The sequence below is a fragment of the Rattus norvegicus genome, chromosome 16, assembly GCF_021556685.1.
Source record: "Rattus norvegicus strain SHRSP/BbbUtx chromosome 16, alternate assembly SHRSP_T2T, whole genome shotgun sequence".
Taxonomy (NCBI): domain Eukaryota; kingdom Metazoa; phylum Chordata; class Mammalia; order Rodentia; family Muridae; genus Rattus; species Rattus norvegicus.
The window spans coordinates 74,212,220-74,230,324 of NC_141549.1; the positions used below are offsets into that span (position 1 = coordinate 74,212,220).

Genomic DNA, 18,105 nt, shown 5'->3' on the forward strand with positions numbered 1-18,105 from the left:
CAGTAAAGCAAACATTTCAGCATAGTGGTTCTGGTCTCTTCCTAACCACTGCCAATTCTAGAACCCTAGTCACCAGAACCACAGGTTCTTAAAACACCAAGTATCAAATAGCGCCAAAAGAGTCTTTAATGGACTCTCCAAACTCCTTCTGAGATTCCACAAGCCTCCATCGGCTATACTCCTCCCAATGACATCTTCAAAGTTCCAACAACGTCCATTAAGCTTTGAACACTCAATGGCTTCTTGGCTCAAAGTTCCAAGGTCTTTCCACAGCCCTCTCCCAAATATGGTCAGATCCATCACAGCAATACCATGCACATTGATCATTGTGTCTAACATTGATCATCCCAGACACTAAATGAAGCTGCAGAGACTTCTGGGTACCTTCTCTCCTGTTGTGCAGAATGAAGCCAGGAGGAACAGGGAGCTTTATGGTGGCTTCTTTTAAAAACAAAAACAAAAACAAAAACAAAATCCAATTTGCTTTCTAGAGAGCCAGTATTTCTTACATGTTGCCAGCATTATTTCATTCAAGATTAAAATGCATTTCATAGTGTATATTATGATTTTTTCATCCAAGGAAATGGTGGCATGGCTTTGAATACATACCTCTGAAAGCGAAATACAAAAAGTAATAATAATAATAATAATAATAATAATAATAATAATAATACATAAAAAATCGGCAAAACACTACACACTCACTCCGTGTTCTGTCTTGGCTCATTCTTCTGCTTCTGGAACAGAATGCCAGACTGAGTAATTTACAAAGAAAAGAAACTGATTTCTCATAATTGTGCAGTCTAGGAAATCCAAGATGGTAGGACCAATCGTACGAGGGCCTTCCTGCTGCATCACAGTGTGGTGGGGAGACCACATGGCACTGAGGACAGAGCATGAGGCCAACTGCCCCTCGCGTCAGGAACCCACTCCCTGAGCAGCTCGCCCCGTCCTCAGGGAGCAGCATCACCACATCCGTGGGAGCAGAGCCCTCATACCCAGTCACCTCCTTTAGGGCCCACCTCTCAGCACAGTCACAATGGCAAAACGCCAGTCCAACCACGGGTCCATTCCAGTGGAGACCCAGCCCCTTGCCAGCTCCTCCCTGTGGGGGCCCATGTGAGGCTGTGTTCCATGTAAGATGTGTCCAGAAAAGATGGGAAGCCCAGGGCCCAAAGGCCCAGCCAGCACCACCACCTCAGGTTTGACCACTAAGGGAAAAGCAGACTCACAAGCACAGAAAAAAAAATCTCATTTGTACACAGACCACAAAACATGGTGGCTGAACACATACTTGGGAGCTGTGATGTTTGGATAAATTCTCCTCTTTGCATTCATGTTCTGTGATATTGGACAAGCTACCTACTTGGAGACCTACTGCTCCCACACCTGACATTCAGCACTTTTATCTTTTTTTTTTTTCTTTTTTTCTTTGTTTTCGGAGCTGGGGACCGAACCCAGGGCCTTGCGCTCGCTAGGCAAGCGCTCTACCGCTGAGCTAAATCCCCAACCCCGACATTTAGCACTTTTATACTCTACCCCGCTTGACTATGAATATAGGTAAACTGTTCAGCTGGTCTGTCGCATAGTAGGTACCATATAACTGTAAACTACAAATATTATTCCTATTATTAATAATGGTAGTACTCTTATCCTCACGTGATACTTACAGGCATAATGTGTATCTTGGGAAAGTTCCGGAGAAACCGCCATTCTCTCTGGAAGTATTCAAGGGACCCAATGAAAACAATGTCCTTCAGCTCCTGCCGGGTGTAGTTGCTGGCTCTCAGGGGCATCACGAAATTCCGGAGCCCCATCAGGGAAGAGTGGGCGTCTCCAAACACGCATGCAACTATGTGGTTCTGAAACTCGTGTGTTGCCTTGTCAGATCGTTTCTGAGGATACGCAAGCCGGAGTCAGGTAAATTTTACCATCAAGGTAAGAGTTCCTCGATGAGCCCCACCTCTTTCCCACCCTAACACACTAGATGCCTCCAGAGCAGAACTTTCATAGACTAATAGAATCTTTCAACTGCTTATAAAGACTGTATAAAGAATGGTACTTATGTATAACTGGTGCAGTATATATCAACCGCACTGGTTAGATGTAAGTGTCATTTATATATATATATACGTATATATATGTGTATGTGTATATGTATGTACATGTATATGTATGTATATGTATATATGTATGTACCATACAAATATATATACACATATATATCATATAATGTAGTATATGATTAAATAAAAGAAACCCAGAGACTTCCAAGTACCATTGCTAAATTTATCTCTTCAAGAGGACCCAGGAGATTGCATTAAACTGTACATCATGTTGTAATATTCAATGGGTTCTCATAGTGAAATTTCCTTTTGTATCAAGAATGGTTGGCTCCCGGTAAGTTCATATGACTACATCTAATATACCGAACTGATTTGATAAATTCTTTACCAAAGTCAAGGGAATTCATCACGAAGTTAAAACCACTCGATGTTCTTCTGATGTTTGGTTCCCAGCACCCACCTTCGGTGGCTCACAACTGCCTGTAACTCCAGATCCAGGGGATCTGATGCCCTCCTTTGGCCTCACATGTGGAAGATGCATGCACACACAAACACACATGCACACACAAACACACACGCACACACAGAAAGACACTGAGTCAGAGAGATGTGCATGCACGCACATGTGTGTGCTTAAAAAATCATATTTTAAAACTTCATTTGATCCTAAACATTTAATTTATTTCATGCTGTTATCAATAATCGAGCTTTCTATATCTCTAAATTGGAAACAAAACGACATGGAAGAGACACGTTTAGATTAAGATTTCCCCATAGAGACACATAAAAACTACAAAGTTACTGAAGACTTAGAGGGACTACTTTCAAAGAGCAGGCAACTCTTCTGACAGTGGGAAGTGACAGACAGCTTGGTGACAATGTATCGGGAGGGGAGTTTGTATTCTGCCTGTCTTAGCTGTGTGAGCAAACCAACCGTTTCAACTTTCACGGCCTTCAAGATCTTCGTTTGTTCAAAGTACAGCACTGTTCACCAGGTGTTAGACAACCTCGATTTTTATTAAACTCCCAGATTGGGTATCTGTTTGCTTATTTAAAATATTTTATTAAGGCATTTTATGATTTTGTGTGTGTGTGTGTGTGTGTGTGTGTGTGTGTGTGTATGTACATTGCCTACATGTATGACTGCACTACATGTGTGTATTTTGCCCACAGGCCAGAAGAAGGTATTGGATCGCCTGGAACTGGAGTTATGGATGGCTGTGAGACATTAGATGGGTACTGGGAACCCAACATGGGTACTTGAGCAGCCAGTGTTCTTGGCTGCTGAGCCATTGCTCTAATGCTCGTGTGTGCATGTGTGTGTGTGTGTGTGTGTGTGTGTGTGTGTGTGTGTGTGTGTGTACACGTGCGTGCACCTGCATGCTTGCATGTGTGCATTCGTGTTTTGAAATTGCATCTCACAGGTAGCCTTGGTTGGCCTAGAACTCGTGGCCTAGAACTCATTATACAGATCGAGCTGGTCTCCACCTCAGAGGTCCCACCCCACCCCACCCCTGCCCCCACCCCCACCCCCATCCCTTCTACAAGATAGTGGCATTGAACTGCTGGAACAGTGTGTGTACTTGAGCACTTTTGAAAACCAAGGAAATAGTTATAATTATCAGATAGTCATGGATGGGAAGATTACCTGCTTGAGAGCATAACTACATGGACAAGGCTTGGGGTCAGGGGTCAGGGGTCAGGGGTCAGGGGTCGGGGAGGGCTCAGGGACTCAGGGTAGGCAGTATTTAACAGGTTTTTTTGTTTGTTTTGTTTTTTTAGTTACTGTGTTAAGTTGTAAATATGTAAATTATAGTAAATAACGTTTCTCTGGCACCTTTTGATTTGCTAGGTTTCAGGAAAGCATTGTGGGAAGTATTTTTTTCAGCTAAACGGACCTCTTAGGCAAAGCGACATGCATTTTAATCCCAGCTCACTACCCAGTCTTTGTGCCAGGCCACATGGCTCAGGGTCTGTGAGGTGTGTGGCCAATATATCTTTCCTTCCAAATTCATGGTTTACAAAAGAGCTGGGCGCTTCTTATGATTCACAGGTCATTCTCCACCCCACCCACCCCACCCCACCCCGCCCCTGAACAATTTCTGTCGCTGGGACTCTGAGGCGTGGTGACCTACCAGAACCACCTTGTCCAAGGGCATTGATCTACACCAGTGAAACATGCCGCTGCTGTCTAGCATGTCCGAATCATCTGCTGTGTCAACCGGCATGTTCCTGAGCAGAGAGAGTGGAGAGAAAGTTCAGGGATCTAAGGTGACAACGCTAAGGTCAGAGCCACAGTTCATCGGCCAGATCCAGTCACATGGTTCCTTCTAACATTAAGGGAGCTGGAGGGCATATTGGTGTCTTTCCAGTGAGACACGGCCACCCTCACGGAGAGCTCAAAAGCAATACCCCACGAGCAAACTTGAGACGTGGGACCACAGGTAAGACCAACTTTTCTGCTCCAAGTGACCTGCCTGGTGAACTCAGGACACAGGCCCACAGGAACAGCTGAAGACCAGTAGACAGGAAAAACTACACGCCCGAAAGCAGAACACTCTGTTCCCATAACTGGCTGAAAGAAAACAGGAAAACAGGTCTACAGCACTCCTGACACACAGGCCTATAGGACAGTCTAGCCCCTGTCAGAAATAGCAGAACAAAGTAACACCAGAGATAATCTGATGGTGAGAGGCAAGCTCAGGAACCCAAGCAACAGAAACCAAGACTACATGGCATCATTGGAGCCCAATTCTCCCACCAAAGCAAACACTGAATATCCAAACACACTAGAAAAGCAAGATCTAGATTTAAAATCATATTTGATCATGATGCTGGAGGACTTCAAGAAAGACATGAAGAACTCCCTTAGAGAAAGGTAGGAAAACATAAATAAACAAGTTGAAGCCTATAGGAATCACAAAAATCCCTGAAAGAATTCCAGGAAAACACAATCAAACAGTTGAAGGAATTAAAAATGGAAATAGAAGCAATCAAGAAAGCACACAGGGAAACAACCCTGGATATAGAAAACCAAAGGAAGAGACAAGGAGCCGTAGATACAAGCATCACCAACAGAATACAAGAGATAGAAGAGAGAATCTCAGGAGCAGAAGATTCCATAGAAATCATCAACACAACTGTCAAAGATAATGTAAAACGGAAAAAGCTACTGGTCCAAAACATACAGGACATCCAGGACTCAATGAGAAGATCAAACCTAAGGATAATAGGTATAGAAGAGAGTGAAGACTCCCAGCTCAAAGGACCAGTAAATATCTTCAACAAAATCATAGAAGAAAACTTCCCTAACCTAAAGAAAGAGATGCCCATAAACATACAAGAAGCCTACAGAACTCCAAATAGATTGGACCAGAAAAGAAACTCCTCCCGTCACATAATAGTCAAAACACCAAATGCACAAAATAAAGAAAGAATATTAAAAGCAGTAAGGGAAAAAGGTCAAGTAACATATAAAGACAGACCTATCAGAATCACACCAGACTTCTCGCCAGAGACTATGAAAGCCAGAAGATCCTGGACAGATGTCATACAGACCCTAAGAGAGCACAAATGCCAGCCCAGGTTACTGTATCCTGCAAAACTCTCAATTAACATAGATGGAGAAACCAAGATATTCCATGACAAAACCAAATTTACACAATATCTTTCTACAAATCCAGCACTATAAAGGATACTAAATGGTAAAGCCCAACATAAGGAGGTAAGCTACACCCTAGAAGAAGCAAGAAACTAATCATCTTGGCAACAAAACAAGGAGAAGAAAAGCACACAAATATAACCTCACATCCAAATATGAATATAACAGGAAACAATGATCACTATTCCTTAATATCTCTCAACATCAGTGGTCTCAACTCCCCAATAAAAAGACATAGATTAACAAACTGGATACGCAATGAGGACCCTGCATTCTGCTGCCTACAGGAAACACACCTCAGAGACAAAGACAGACACTACCTCAGAGTGAAAGGCTGGAAAACAACTTTCCAAGCAAATGGTCGGAAGAAGCAAGCTGGAGTAGCCATTCTAATATCAGATAAAATCAATTTCCAACTAAAAGTCATCAAAAAAGATAAGGAAGGACAGACACTTCATATTCATCAAAGGAAAAATCCACCAAGATGAACTTCCAGTGAGACACAACTTGACAACCCAAAAGTACAAACAGAACATTTCCATCTCTGCTGGGGACTTTGAAGACCTTTTCCTGTGTTTTATGGTTGAAACTAATAACGTGTAAAGCTTCCACTTAAGGCTCAGGTAGAGGATGCTCTTGCTTGAAATACCCAACTCTCATTCCCTCCCATATAGAGACTGGTGGGACACAGCAAATTAGGTCCAGAGAAATGTGAGAGGCAAGATCTGAGGTAGAGAGACCCACCCCTGTAGGTGTTTGCACTGCTGGGACCACAATCAAGGCTGAACTCAGTGGCCAGAATGGAGAACAGAGCAGAACCATGATCACAGAGCCAGGAGAAGCATATGGGTCAGCAAAGTTCATCACCCTACCCTCCAACCCCCAGCAGCTCTCTAGTGGCCAGGATCATGGGAAGAGCACAGCCGTGATGCAGCAGACACAGAACCCAACAGGCAGAGTGAGTTATAACAGAAAAGGGCCTCAGGAGCTTGATGTCGTGATTGGCCATGCTGGTCCTCTCCGCACCCCCACCATTCCCAGCTAAGCAGAAATGCAGGAGTAGCAGGGAGAAGGCTGAGTATGGTGGAGGCTGAACCCCATCACTGGTGAGGACAGTGGAAGCAGTATCAGAAAAGGGGTCCAGGAGCGCGACACTGCGAGATCAGGCAATGCTCACCACCTCCCCACCCCACCACTTCCAGGATGAACAATGAACCAGGACCGAGGGAAGAACAGGGGGACACAGGATGAGCCACATAGACTGTGCAAACTGCAGCAGAAGTGGAACATGTCTCTCCGAGAGATCTAAAGACAGGGTTGGTATTCATACCTTGCTTTAAAACTTATCAACAGAAATGAACTAAATATCAACTTTAAAGATATCTGTCCTCTTCCAGGCATAGTAGTTCATACCTTTAATCCCGGGATGGGAGGCAGAAGCAGGGGCATTTCTGTGAGTTTGAGACCACCATGGTCTACACGGTAAGACTTTGTTTCAAAACAAAACAAAATAAAAACAAAACAAACAAACGAACAAAACAGATATGGGTCTCCTGGATCTGTCTGGAGCAGAGAGTGAAATACCTTCGGGAGCCCCAGCCTGATTCAGGATAGATGGATAAGGACACCTCAAGCAATCGTCTTCTGGCATTTGTGCCTTGGTCCCTTTCCTTGTTCATCACACAGAATAGGAAAATGAAGGGCAAAGGATACCCCACCCAGCTCACCACCATACAGCCCAGCACCGGTGGAGCGGAAGACACTGAGAGGCCCGTGCCCCACTGAGACGAACAAGGAAGTGGTGGGTGGGAGAGAATGAGAGGCAAATCCATGCGTGCACAGTGAATAGTGGGTGCTGAGGAAAAACAGCCTGATAAGAGCAGCCTACACAGCTGCCCAAGGCCATGGTGAGGTCACTGGCCCGGCTGCTCCAGGCGGCCATATTGATGTTGGAGCGCTGTACAGAGCTAATCCCACCCTGCGCCTTGGCTGCCTGGGAGAGCTAGCCCCACTCCTCGCTGGCTGCACTTGGAGAGTAAGCCCTTCACCTTACCTGGGCAGTGGGCGGGGGTTTGTGGTTGGGGGAGCCAGACCCGAGGGCTTGAGCACAGGAGGGCAAGCGAGCCTGAGAGTGACCCCAGACCTCAAAGGCTATGCAGTGGTGAGAGCATAACAGAGATTAGCTCCTCCTTCCCCTGAACCTCGCTACCTGCAGCAGGCAGGAGACCCTGCCCCACCTCTTGCCTGGGCAAAGTGGGAGAGCTGGCCCTAGCAGTGTGGATGCAGGAGAGTTGGCCGACTGAGCAAAACAGCTACTACCCAGGCCTAGAGCCAGGCCCACCCCAACATCCACCCCATTGATGAACTGCTGAAGTGTGTGAAGAATTAAAGCTACAGGGTCTCCAGGACACAGGGCAACAACAGGATATCGAAGAAAAGCCCAGGTGAGGATCCAGTATTGATAGCGTAACAGAAGCCAGACGCTTCAAAACAGACCAATGACTCATTGCAATAAAGCTGTTTGCTTGTAGTGTACTTTCTACACCTAGAAGCCATCGGGCACAATGCCCACTTAGCACAGTACTCAACAAACACCTATTTACCAACTATCTTTAAAGAGTAAAATACCCAAGGCCCTGGGTTCAGTCCCCAGCTCCGGAAAAAAGAAAAAAAAAAAAAAAAGAGTAAAATACCCACATCCTCCTGTTTGGCTGTTGGAAACAGTGGGGCCAAATCCTAATACCTGAGCCACCAGGGCACCTTTCCTTTATCTAATCCCTGGTCCTTCCCCACTGACGACAACATCCGTCATTTCAAAAAAGGCTAAAAGAGAAGGCAAGAAAGTTCTCACAGCTTTGCATTTCTCTCTGAAGACGGCATGTTTGGTATCTGAGACCTATGAAGCCAGCCCCACCTTTAATCTCGGGTCTCACAGCGTGCGTACTGTGACAGAAGCTACAACCAAAGGAATCGTTTTGAGATAACCAATTTCATTCACTTTAGCTAAATATTCAGAAATCAGATTATCGGGTCACGTGTATATTTTGTTCTTGAAAGACTTTCATATTGTTTTATATAGAGGTTATAGGAGTGACGTTCTTAATATACTTAATGTCGTGCAATCGTTTAAAAATCTAACACATTGGGCATATAATATGTCATCGTCATAGTTTATGTTCAGTTGATAACACAGTATTTACCATTAGGTGATCTCAATTCTTAATCGTTACAAAGATCTTCCTAGGGGTTGGGGATTTGGCTCAGTGGTAGAGCGCTTGCCTAGGAAGCGCAAGGTCCTGGGTTCGATCCCCAGCCCGGAAAAAAAGAAAAGAAAAGAAAAAAAAAGATCTTCCTAGATGATTATTCTCGATGAGCTGAAATGTTGCCTACATATTATATTACAGAGTTAATTTCATTCCAATTAGGAATGATAAACCTTTTAGATTGACCTGCTGTACTGGCTGGTTCTGTGTGTCAACTCGACAAAAGCTGGAGTCATCACAGAGAAAGGAGCCTCCCTTGAGGAAAGACCTCCGTGAGATCCAGCTGTAAGGCATTTTCTCAACTACTGATCAAGGGTGGGAGGGCCCATTATGGGTGGTGCCATCCCTAGGCTGGTGGTCTTGAGTTCTATAAGAAAGCAGGCTAAACAAAGCAGGGGAAGCAAGCCAGTAAGCAGCATCCCTCCATGGCCTCTGCATCGGCTCCTGCTTCCTGACCTGCTTGAGTTCCAGTCCTGACTTCCTTTGGTAATGAACACCAATGTGGATGTGTAAGCTGAATAAACCCTTTCCTCCCCAACTCGCTTCGTGGTCATGATGTTTGTGCAGGAATAGAAACCCTGACTAAGGCACCTGCTTTTTAAAAGAAACTAAACAAGTCTTCCTCCATCTTGCTTTTGCTATGGTCTGACCTTCCCCCACCCCCGCTCGCCCCAGCACAGCTGTAGCCATTTTATTCCAGGCCTGACAGCTGTTACATACGGTTGCTGTAACATGCCTGCCAAGTCATGGACACAGAAAAATAACTTGATTCAGACTAGAGTCATGCTGGCCACATACCCTATTTGTTCTGTATGTTCTAAATATTCTGTATGAGGTTTGCTAATCTTAAATTCCACAAAGCTTTACATAGGACTCATCAAATCAAAGGACAATAAGAACTGCTATGTCTGAAACAGCTTGAGTCAGAGCTGACCACTGGGCAACCCTTCCTGTACCTACATATGAGCTCACTGCAGTCTTTGCGGCTGACACTGAAGAATGCTACTAATAAACCAAAAAGCTATGATTATAACACTCACTCTCTGTTATCTCAATTCTGAAATTCCCATGCCCTCCCCCTTACTCAGGATCAATCAGCTTAAAGCTTAGCTGATAATACTTTGCCTAGGAAGCCAATTGCTCCCCTCCTTGCCCTTTAAACCTTTGAACCTGTTTTTTGTTGTTGGTGGTGGTTTTTTTTGTTTTGTTTTTTGTTTTTTGTTTTTTTTGTTTTTTTTTTTTTTTGTTTTTCCTATAAAAAAGTCTACCCTGAGAGCAATTAGGCTTCCAAGTCCTTTTTGCAGTAAGGAACATTCAGTATTTTTTTTTTCTTTTTTCGGAGCTGGGGACCGAACCCAGGGCCTTGCGCTTGCTAGGCAAGCGCTCTACCACTGAGCTAAATCCCCAACCCAGGAACATTCAGTATTAAGATGTGCGTTCAACAAACTAATCTTGCTAGTCTGAGATCAGTGTTTGTATGGTTTGAGTGGCGATTCCTGAACCCCGACACTTTCTGGTTAATAAATTTTTTTCTATGCTCTTGAGACAAGGGTATCGTGCAGGCTGACCTCAAACACACTGTGTTGACAAGACTAACCTTGAATTTCCGGTCTTCCCAAATGCTAGGATTACAAGCAAATGCCAAGATGTCCAGTTCTATGTGGTGCTAGAAATCAAGCTCAGGGTTTTGCCCTAGGGCAACCCTAGTGGCTTAGCCACAGGAACACCTTCAGGCAGTGATTTAAATACAGGGATGGAGAGAAAAGGGAGCAGAGGACGGGGGATTCTTTGGGCTCACCTTGCAGGTTTAAAAACTTAGGCAATCTCTTTATCCATTTGATAACAAACATGCTAATTGGGAATAGCTAAAAATTAGCTCTAACTTTCATTACGGAGTACCTGACAGATTGACCTGAAAGAAAGTTGGGTGGCCAACGTTGAATTATTACTGGCCCAGAGATCTGAGCAATGGTAGGAAAAACGTATATAGGACTGGACTGAAGCTGAGGTGGGATTTCTTTGTAAACAGCCACTTCATTGGTCTGTGGAGGAACTAAGAAAGCAAGTGTTTTACTCCAAGTCGAGCTGGTATCGCCGAGTGGCACAACATTATATCCTGGGGTCCTTACCTGGTTGTTAAAATGGTGACTGAGCTCGTCTGTTCTCTTGAAATAGAAGTGTAAATTTCTGCAGTGGGGGCGAATTCGTTCAAGCTGCTTTGCATCACCATGATGGTTGGCGCTGCAAGAACACAGCGACCTCAGTGAGTGGGCACGTCACCGGGCACATCATCTGTCACCTCTGTCCTGGGGACTTTTTAACTGTTCTCCATGGACGGAGTCATTTATAGGCACCTGCCTAGGAAGACTCTGGGAATCCCTAGCTAGTCTGAAAAGGATACATTATAGCCAAGTCTTTGGTTTCCATCTAGAGCAGTGGTTCTCAATCTTCCTAAGACTGGGCAGGACCCTTTCCTCATGTTGTGGTGACCCCTCCCCCAAACAAAATTATTTTTATTGCTACAGCATGACTGTAATTTTGCTACTGTTATGAATCATAATGTAAACATCTGATGCACAGTTTGTCTTAGGCGACCCCTGTGAAAGGGGTTGTTCAACTTCCAAAGGGGTCGCAACCCACAGGTTGAGGGTCACTGCTCTGTAGTCTCAGACTGCACAGGCTGCAAATCCACCTGGCACGCGAGAGTAAATATCTCTGAGTTATTCCTGCACCTTAGTATCTTTTCCAAGGGGCAGAGTCTGGAGTTACCTTAGAACTCACAAAGCTTAACTACACAAGCCCTCCTCCTTCCTGCCCTCACTGGCCAGGTTCTGACTCACTGTGGTCAGGCATCACCTTTTGAGGGCCCTTTGATGACCTAGTTAAGCTTTTTGTTTTATTTTGTTTGTTTTGTTTTATTTTTCAAGACAGGATTTCTTTGTGCAGTCCTGACTGCCCTGGAACTAGCTCTGTAGACCAGGCTGTACTAAAACTCACAGAGACCTGCCTGCCTCTGCGTCCCAAGGGCTGGGATCAAAGGCATGTGGGGTCACCTCCAGGCTTAATTTAGACTTTTGAAGAGTCTTGATCTTTCAAGGATATGTCTCAAACTGCTTGGGAATTTCCACATATTGAAGAAATAATTAAAAAAAAAACCTAATAATTTGGGCTGGAGAGATGGCTCAGAGGTTAAGAGAACTGACTGCTCTTCCAGAGGTCCTGAGTTCAATTCCCAGCATCCACATGGTGGCTCACAACCATCTGTAATGGAATCCAATGGCCTCTGCTGGTGTGTCTGAAGACAGCTACAGTGTACTCATATAAATAAAATAAATCTTAAAAAAAAATAATAGTTTTCTCTTCTGCAAAAAAAATGAGAAGGAACACACCATGACTTTTAAGGATGTTCATGAGAGTAAATACAAGAATATTTAAAATCAGTAGACTAAAGGAACAACATTGAGATGCTACAAGATGGGGCAAGGAACACAGGAGACACATTTTTTTCCCTGTACCCATATTCTGCTAATCAGTCATGCTAATCTCCTCTTGAAACTCTGTTCAACTTTATTAGTTTATGTTATTTATCTCTCCATCCATCCATCTGTCTGTCTGTCTGCCTTTCTATGGCTGACAGTGTACAAGTAATTATTTTCGCATATTTCGGGACAGAAAAGAGGAATGGCTTCCTGCTCTCAAAGTAAACCATTAATATCATGGCACAGTTTACTAGGGTTTTCCAGTGGATACCTTAAGGAAGATTTCTATATAAACCATGGTGGTGCTCTGAATAAAAACGGTCCCCATGGACATAGATTTGGATGTGTGGTCACCAGGGAGGGGACGGGAGGCTTGCTGGATCAAGTGTGACTTTGTTGGAGGAAATGCGTCACTGGGGTGGGCTTTGAGGTTTCAGATGCTCAAGCCAGGCCCAGTGTCTCTCTCTTCTTGCTGCCTGTGGATCCAGATGTAGAACTCTCAGTTCCCTCTTCAGCACCAACCGTGTCCTCCTGCGTGCCGCCATGCTTCCTGCCATGTAAGCTCACTAACTGGCTGACTATTGTCCTTTATAAGAGTTGCCTTGGTCATGGTGCCTGTTCACAGCAGTAAACCCCTAACTAAGGCAACAATTATACATCGAAAAAGGAGGGCGCAGAAAATTGATATGAGAGCAGTGAAGGTTGAAAGAAATTAAAGTCCTACCATTAGGGCCAACATTTTAGTGTCTTTCTTTTCTTTGTTGAGGAATCACTTTTTCAAAGGTTTCCAAAGAGGAAAATGGAGTTTCCTAAAAACACATGCATAATGCTTAAGATTTGCATCTTAACATGACCTAGACTAACCTAGGAGACAAGGTTGAAGACGTAGATGCTGTGAGCATTGTATAGATTAGGATGCCTGAGTTGGGAAGACCCATTCTTAACTGTAGGTGGCCCGATGCTAGGGACAGGGCTGGGGACTGATTAAGAACAAGACATCAAGCTCATCGTTAGCATTCGCCACCTCTCTGTTTCCTCACTATGAACATGTAGCCAGCTGCCTCACCATTCCCACAGCTAGGATTTACTCACCACAATGAACCGTATCCTTGAATGGTGACCCAAGGTAAGTCCGTCCTTCCTTCCTTCCTTCCTTCCTTCCTTCCTTCCTTCCTTCCTTCCTTCCTTCCCCCCTCCCTCACTCCCTCCCTTCCTTCTGCCTTCTCTCCCTTCCTCCCTTAAGTTGCTTTGCCACAGAAATAAATTAACTAACAGGGAAAAATGGTACCAAGAAGTAGAGTTGTTGGTGGGGTAAAACTCATTATGTATTTTTTAGGCCTATGGAATGGGTTTGGGGGAATAATGTGGAAGATATTTGAATTTGGGTTGGAAGAGCCCAGAATACTGCAAATAGAGCTTAGTGGGACCTTCTGGTGGGAGACTGGGAGTCAGGAGTGCAGAGACAGGTGAACAGTTAGGCCTGGATCATGTTTCAGAGGGAGCGAGGGCTTTATGAGGGACCAAAACAAGGGCCGTTCCTGTGATGTTCTGGCAAAGAATCCAGCTGCATTCTCAGCCTGTGTCCTGCAAACTTGTGAGAGGTTGCCTTTAAAGCAGTAAATGAATTTGTTTGGCAGAAGAAATGTCAAGAAGAGAGAGCACTCAGACTGTGTGACAGTTACTGCTCAGTGCTCCAGTGTAGGTCCAGTAAGAAAGAGCAAAAGTAGAACAGAACAATATTAAAGATGAGTGTTTTACCAACCAAAAGAGCTCCAGAAAGTTTAAGATTGCAGCCAGGGTACATGCTGGAAAGGTTGTGACTGCTGGAGAGAAACCTCTGCTCTGCACTGAGATGACAGGCAAGTGCCCAGAAGATAAAGTCCCATTCGTCAAAGGCTCCAGTATATAAAAAGCCAATTCATTTGAAAGAGCAGATGGTCTTAGCCAGGACCACTTAACCAGCTATGGGAATGCCCTGGTGCTGCAAATCAACTGGCCAGCACAGGAAGCTGATGCATCTGTGGTCATTCGGTTGGCCCTGATTTTGTAGGCAGGAAAGATCCAACATTAAGAAAATCCTGGAGTCTTTGCCAAGTGGTTACAGAGAGCCATAGGGTATCCTGCAAGGATACCCTGAAAGCCACTGTGTGTTTTTGAGATATCCAAAAATACCCACTGCTGTCACCATGGCTTGGGAATCTCCCGTGAAGACTTCCTGGAACCCGGTTACATATCCTTCGAGTTTCTTTTGTTACGTGTTCATAAATTGATTTCATCTGAGGCTGTATCTGTCCTTTTGCCTACTGGCCATCTGGTAAATGTGTTCATGAAGATTTTAAACATAATTGCTTTATGTGTTGTTTTACATCCTAAGACAGATCTAAATAACAGAACTCACGGCCCTTTCATTTATACATCGTCTAAAAGTTATTGATCCCTGTTGTTAATATATGCCTACTTTAAGATGTATGTACGTGTATGTAGGAATGTATGTATATATAAACATTTTAAGATAAATTCTGACCACTAAAAACAAGTTTTCAAGATACATTTTTTTTTTACTGCTAAATTTGAGCTGTTCTTTTTTCAAGGTCTTTTATGTTTTCAAGCCAAGATAAGATACAATATAAAGTGGGGGATGGGAATGATTGTTGGGAAGAGAGAGATCAGGAGGCTGGAGAGATGGCCCTTCGGTTAAGTGCACTGGCCACTTGTCTTAGGGTTTAAGAGACAACATGACCATAACAATTCTTTTTGTTTTTTTAATTTTCTAAAAGATTTATTAATTGGGGTTGGGGATTTAGCTCAGTGGTAGAGCGCTTGCCTAGCAAGTGCAAGGCCCTGGGTTCGGTCCCCAGCTCCAAATAAAAGAAAAAAGAAAAAGAAAAAAAAAAGAGTTACTAATTTATTATATATAAGTACACTGTATCTGTCTTCAGACACACCAGAAGAGGGCATCAGATCTCATTACAGATGGTTGTGAACCACCATGTGGTTTCTGGGATTTGAACTCAGGTCCTCTGGAAGAGCAGTCAGTGCTCCTAACCGCTGAGCCATCTCTCCAGCTCCCGGCGATTCTTTTAAAGGACAACATTTAGTTGGGGTTAGCTTACAGTTCAGAGGTTTAGTCCATTATTGTCAAGTCAGGAAGCATGGCGGCATGCAGGCAGACGTGGTGTGAGAGGAGCTGAGAGTTCTACGTCTTGATCTGCAGACAGCAGAACACTGTGTTCCTCCCTGGGCAGAACTTGAGTGTCGACCTCAAAGCCTGTCCCCACGGCAACACACTTCTTCCAACAAAGCCACACTTACTCCAACAAGGCAACGCCTCCTAATTCTGTCACTTCCCATGGGCCAAGCATTCAAACACATGAGTCTATGGGGGCCAAACCTATTCAAACCACCACGTCGCTCTTCAGAAGATCCATGTTCGGTTCCTAGCACCCATACCAAAGAGCTCACAACTACCTGTAACTCCAGCTCTCAGGGAATAGGATACCCTCTTCTGGCACCTACAGACATAGCATATACTCACAGAGACACACGCATGTAAATAAAAGTACATCTGATAAATTAGCTCGTTTAAAGAGGTACAAAGACATCTAAAGACTTACACATGAGCCTAGTTTGTTTCATTACATTGTAAATACAACTTCTTTCATATATCATCTTTGGAAAAATATCTTATCTCTGTGCTTTCAGGTTTAGCATGTTTAACTCATGACCAGGAGTGGCTCTGCCTTCTGTGGGCTGGGCCCTCCCACACCAACTGAGACAATGCCTCACAAACTTGCCTACAGAGCAATCTTTTGAAGGCTTTTCTCCATGATGATTCCTGCCTCTCGGATGATTCAAGTTTAGTTAAGTTGGTATAAAACTAGCCAGTGCATGGAGTTTCCTTGACATATAATTGTTTTGTTGAGAAAGGGTGTCTCAAGAACTGTGTAGGTAACCAAGGGGGATGTATCGGGTTGAGGTAAAGATACAGAAGTTTAACCTCTGAAACATATTTTGCCAGGAAAGTCACATAATGAATGGAGCAAGCTTATGTTTTAAGATACTGGGATTTTATCTCAAGACTACGAACGCACCTGGCAAAAAGACTCATTTTTTTTAAGTAGAAGGGACACACTTATGACTTTTCAGGGTTAAATTTTCTCTTCCTGCATCAAAGTGGAAAGAGGTGTTGGTGAGGTGTCCCTGAGTTCAACCGGAGTTACCTCCTGCAACCCTGTGACAAAACAGATAGACTTCAAATTGCCCACGGTCTAGCAGTCAAATACCGGTTGAATAGTTAGGCTGAAGTTAGGAAAACCAGTGTGTTGTGGAGAAAGAGCGGTGGGCTGGAAGTCAGCATGACTGGGGTGGAGTTTGATGATGTTACTCTGGTTCTGTGATCAATTACTACGTCTCTTTGAAATTCAGCCTTCTGGTCTGTGAAGGAGTTGATGTGGGCAACTAGGAAGTCTTCGTTCGGTGGGCTGGGTTTTGTTTTGTTTTGTTTTGTTTTGTTTTCCAGCTTTAAAAGATCACTCATCGGGTCTTGAAAACCCAGTAGGAAGCGTGTGCCTTATTTTGGTCATGTTCCAATGGTTCTCATCCTCTCAGTGATAGTAGCCTCTTTCCCATCCTTGAGCAGACCTCAGAAGATGGGCTTGGCGACAGCTACAAAATGGACTTACCCACGAGTTGCTGTCGGCTCCTGTTTTTGCAGCCACACTTCCCAATCAGCTCAGGATTGCACACATCGCTGTGACAGTTGGAGCAGTAAAAGAGGGCTCTGGGAACGAGAGTAAATGAAGAACGATGGTTAACACTGAGAAAGCGCGATGCTTACGCAGTCCATCTCCTGTTACATTCTGCTTGCGTCTCCCTTCGTGAACGGATGGCCGTGTGGGTACCTTTTGACGTCTTTCGAGGATTCTGCGATGAAGAACCCTAAGGTGTCCTTATTCAGCCTCACTTGTGATGATGGATTTAGTATCAGAGAGCTGGAAATGGAAGAACAAAGACCTACGTTTTCCTGCTAATATCTGTTAGCAATCTTTGATGTTTCGTGCTGTCATTGACAAGGGATTCTCGTGGCCATATTCACAGATGTAAGTCTATTTTACTGCCGAGCACGGTGGGAAAGGTGATTGACTACACTTACTCTGTCCATTACTAAATTACGATGAGAAGCTCGGGAAGGGCTTGGCTGCTGAGCAGAAGGGAAGCTCCTCCTTTGCCTTGGGTCTTGAGGCTGAAATGGGTTGACTAACCCAGGTGTTTGATGCCTTGTTGCCTTGGCAACCATGGCAAAGTGGGACATGACCATACATTATGGAAATGCTAGTGGTAGCCATCCCTGGACCATCTGCTTTTAGAGCTGAACTGCATCTAATTAGGTCTGGGGTGTAGCTCAGATGTATAGCACTGGTCTTGACTGTAGGCCCAGGATTGGGTCCTCGGAATATAAACATATTCCAGATGACCATTTTCTGATGGGAATGTAGCTCAAGGCCAGTATGCTACAGCCCCAGAACCACAGTAAGACAAAAGAGATGAAATTGTCACATCAGTATAAGTAGTTTTCAAGGTGGAGTCAGATGTTTCTCTTCCTTCCTTATAGCTCATGTGTTTGGAAAAAGTCCTAA

General features: G+C 44.3%; 2 protein-coding genes across 1 annotated transcript in view; one reads left to right on the forward strand and one right to left on the reverse strand.

Moving 5' to 3' along the window:
* Erich1 (glutamate-rich 1) overlaps nucleotides 1-18,105 on the forward strand; it is a gene marked incomplete at its 5' end in the record, with an annotated part of 52,793,804 nt that overhangs the window by 43,341,660 nt on the left and 9,434,039 nt on the right.
* Nucleotides 1-18,105, reverse strand: part of Kcnu1 (potassium calcium-activated channel subfamily U member 1) — an 87,475-nt gene that overhangs the window by 19,097 nt on the left and 50,273 nt on the right. The window contains exons 17-21 of the mRNA XM_087589531.1: nucleotides 17,371-17,460; nucleotides 17,152-17,249; nucleotides 11,120-11,231; nucleotides 4,202-4,298; nucleotides 1,671-1,895 (exon numbers count right to left, since the gene is read on the reverse strand). Coding sequence (XP_087445657.1) covers nucleotides 1,671-1,895; nucleotides 4,202-4,298; nucleotides 11,120-11,231; nucleotides 17,152-17,249; nucleotides 17,371-17,460 — 622 coding nt within the window. The remainder of the gene's footprint in view (nucleotides 1-1,670; nucleotides 1,896-4,201; nucleotides 4,299-11,119; nucleotides 11,232-17,151; nucleotides 17,250-17,370; nucleotides 17,461-18,105) is intronic.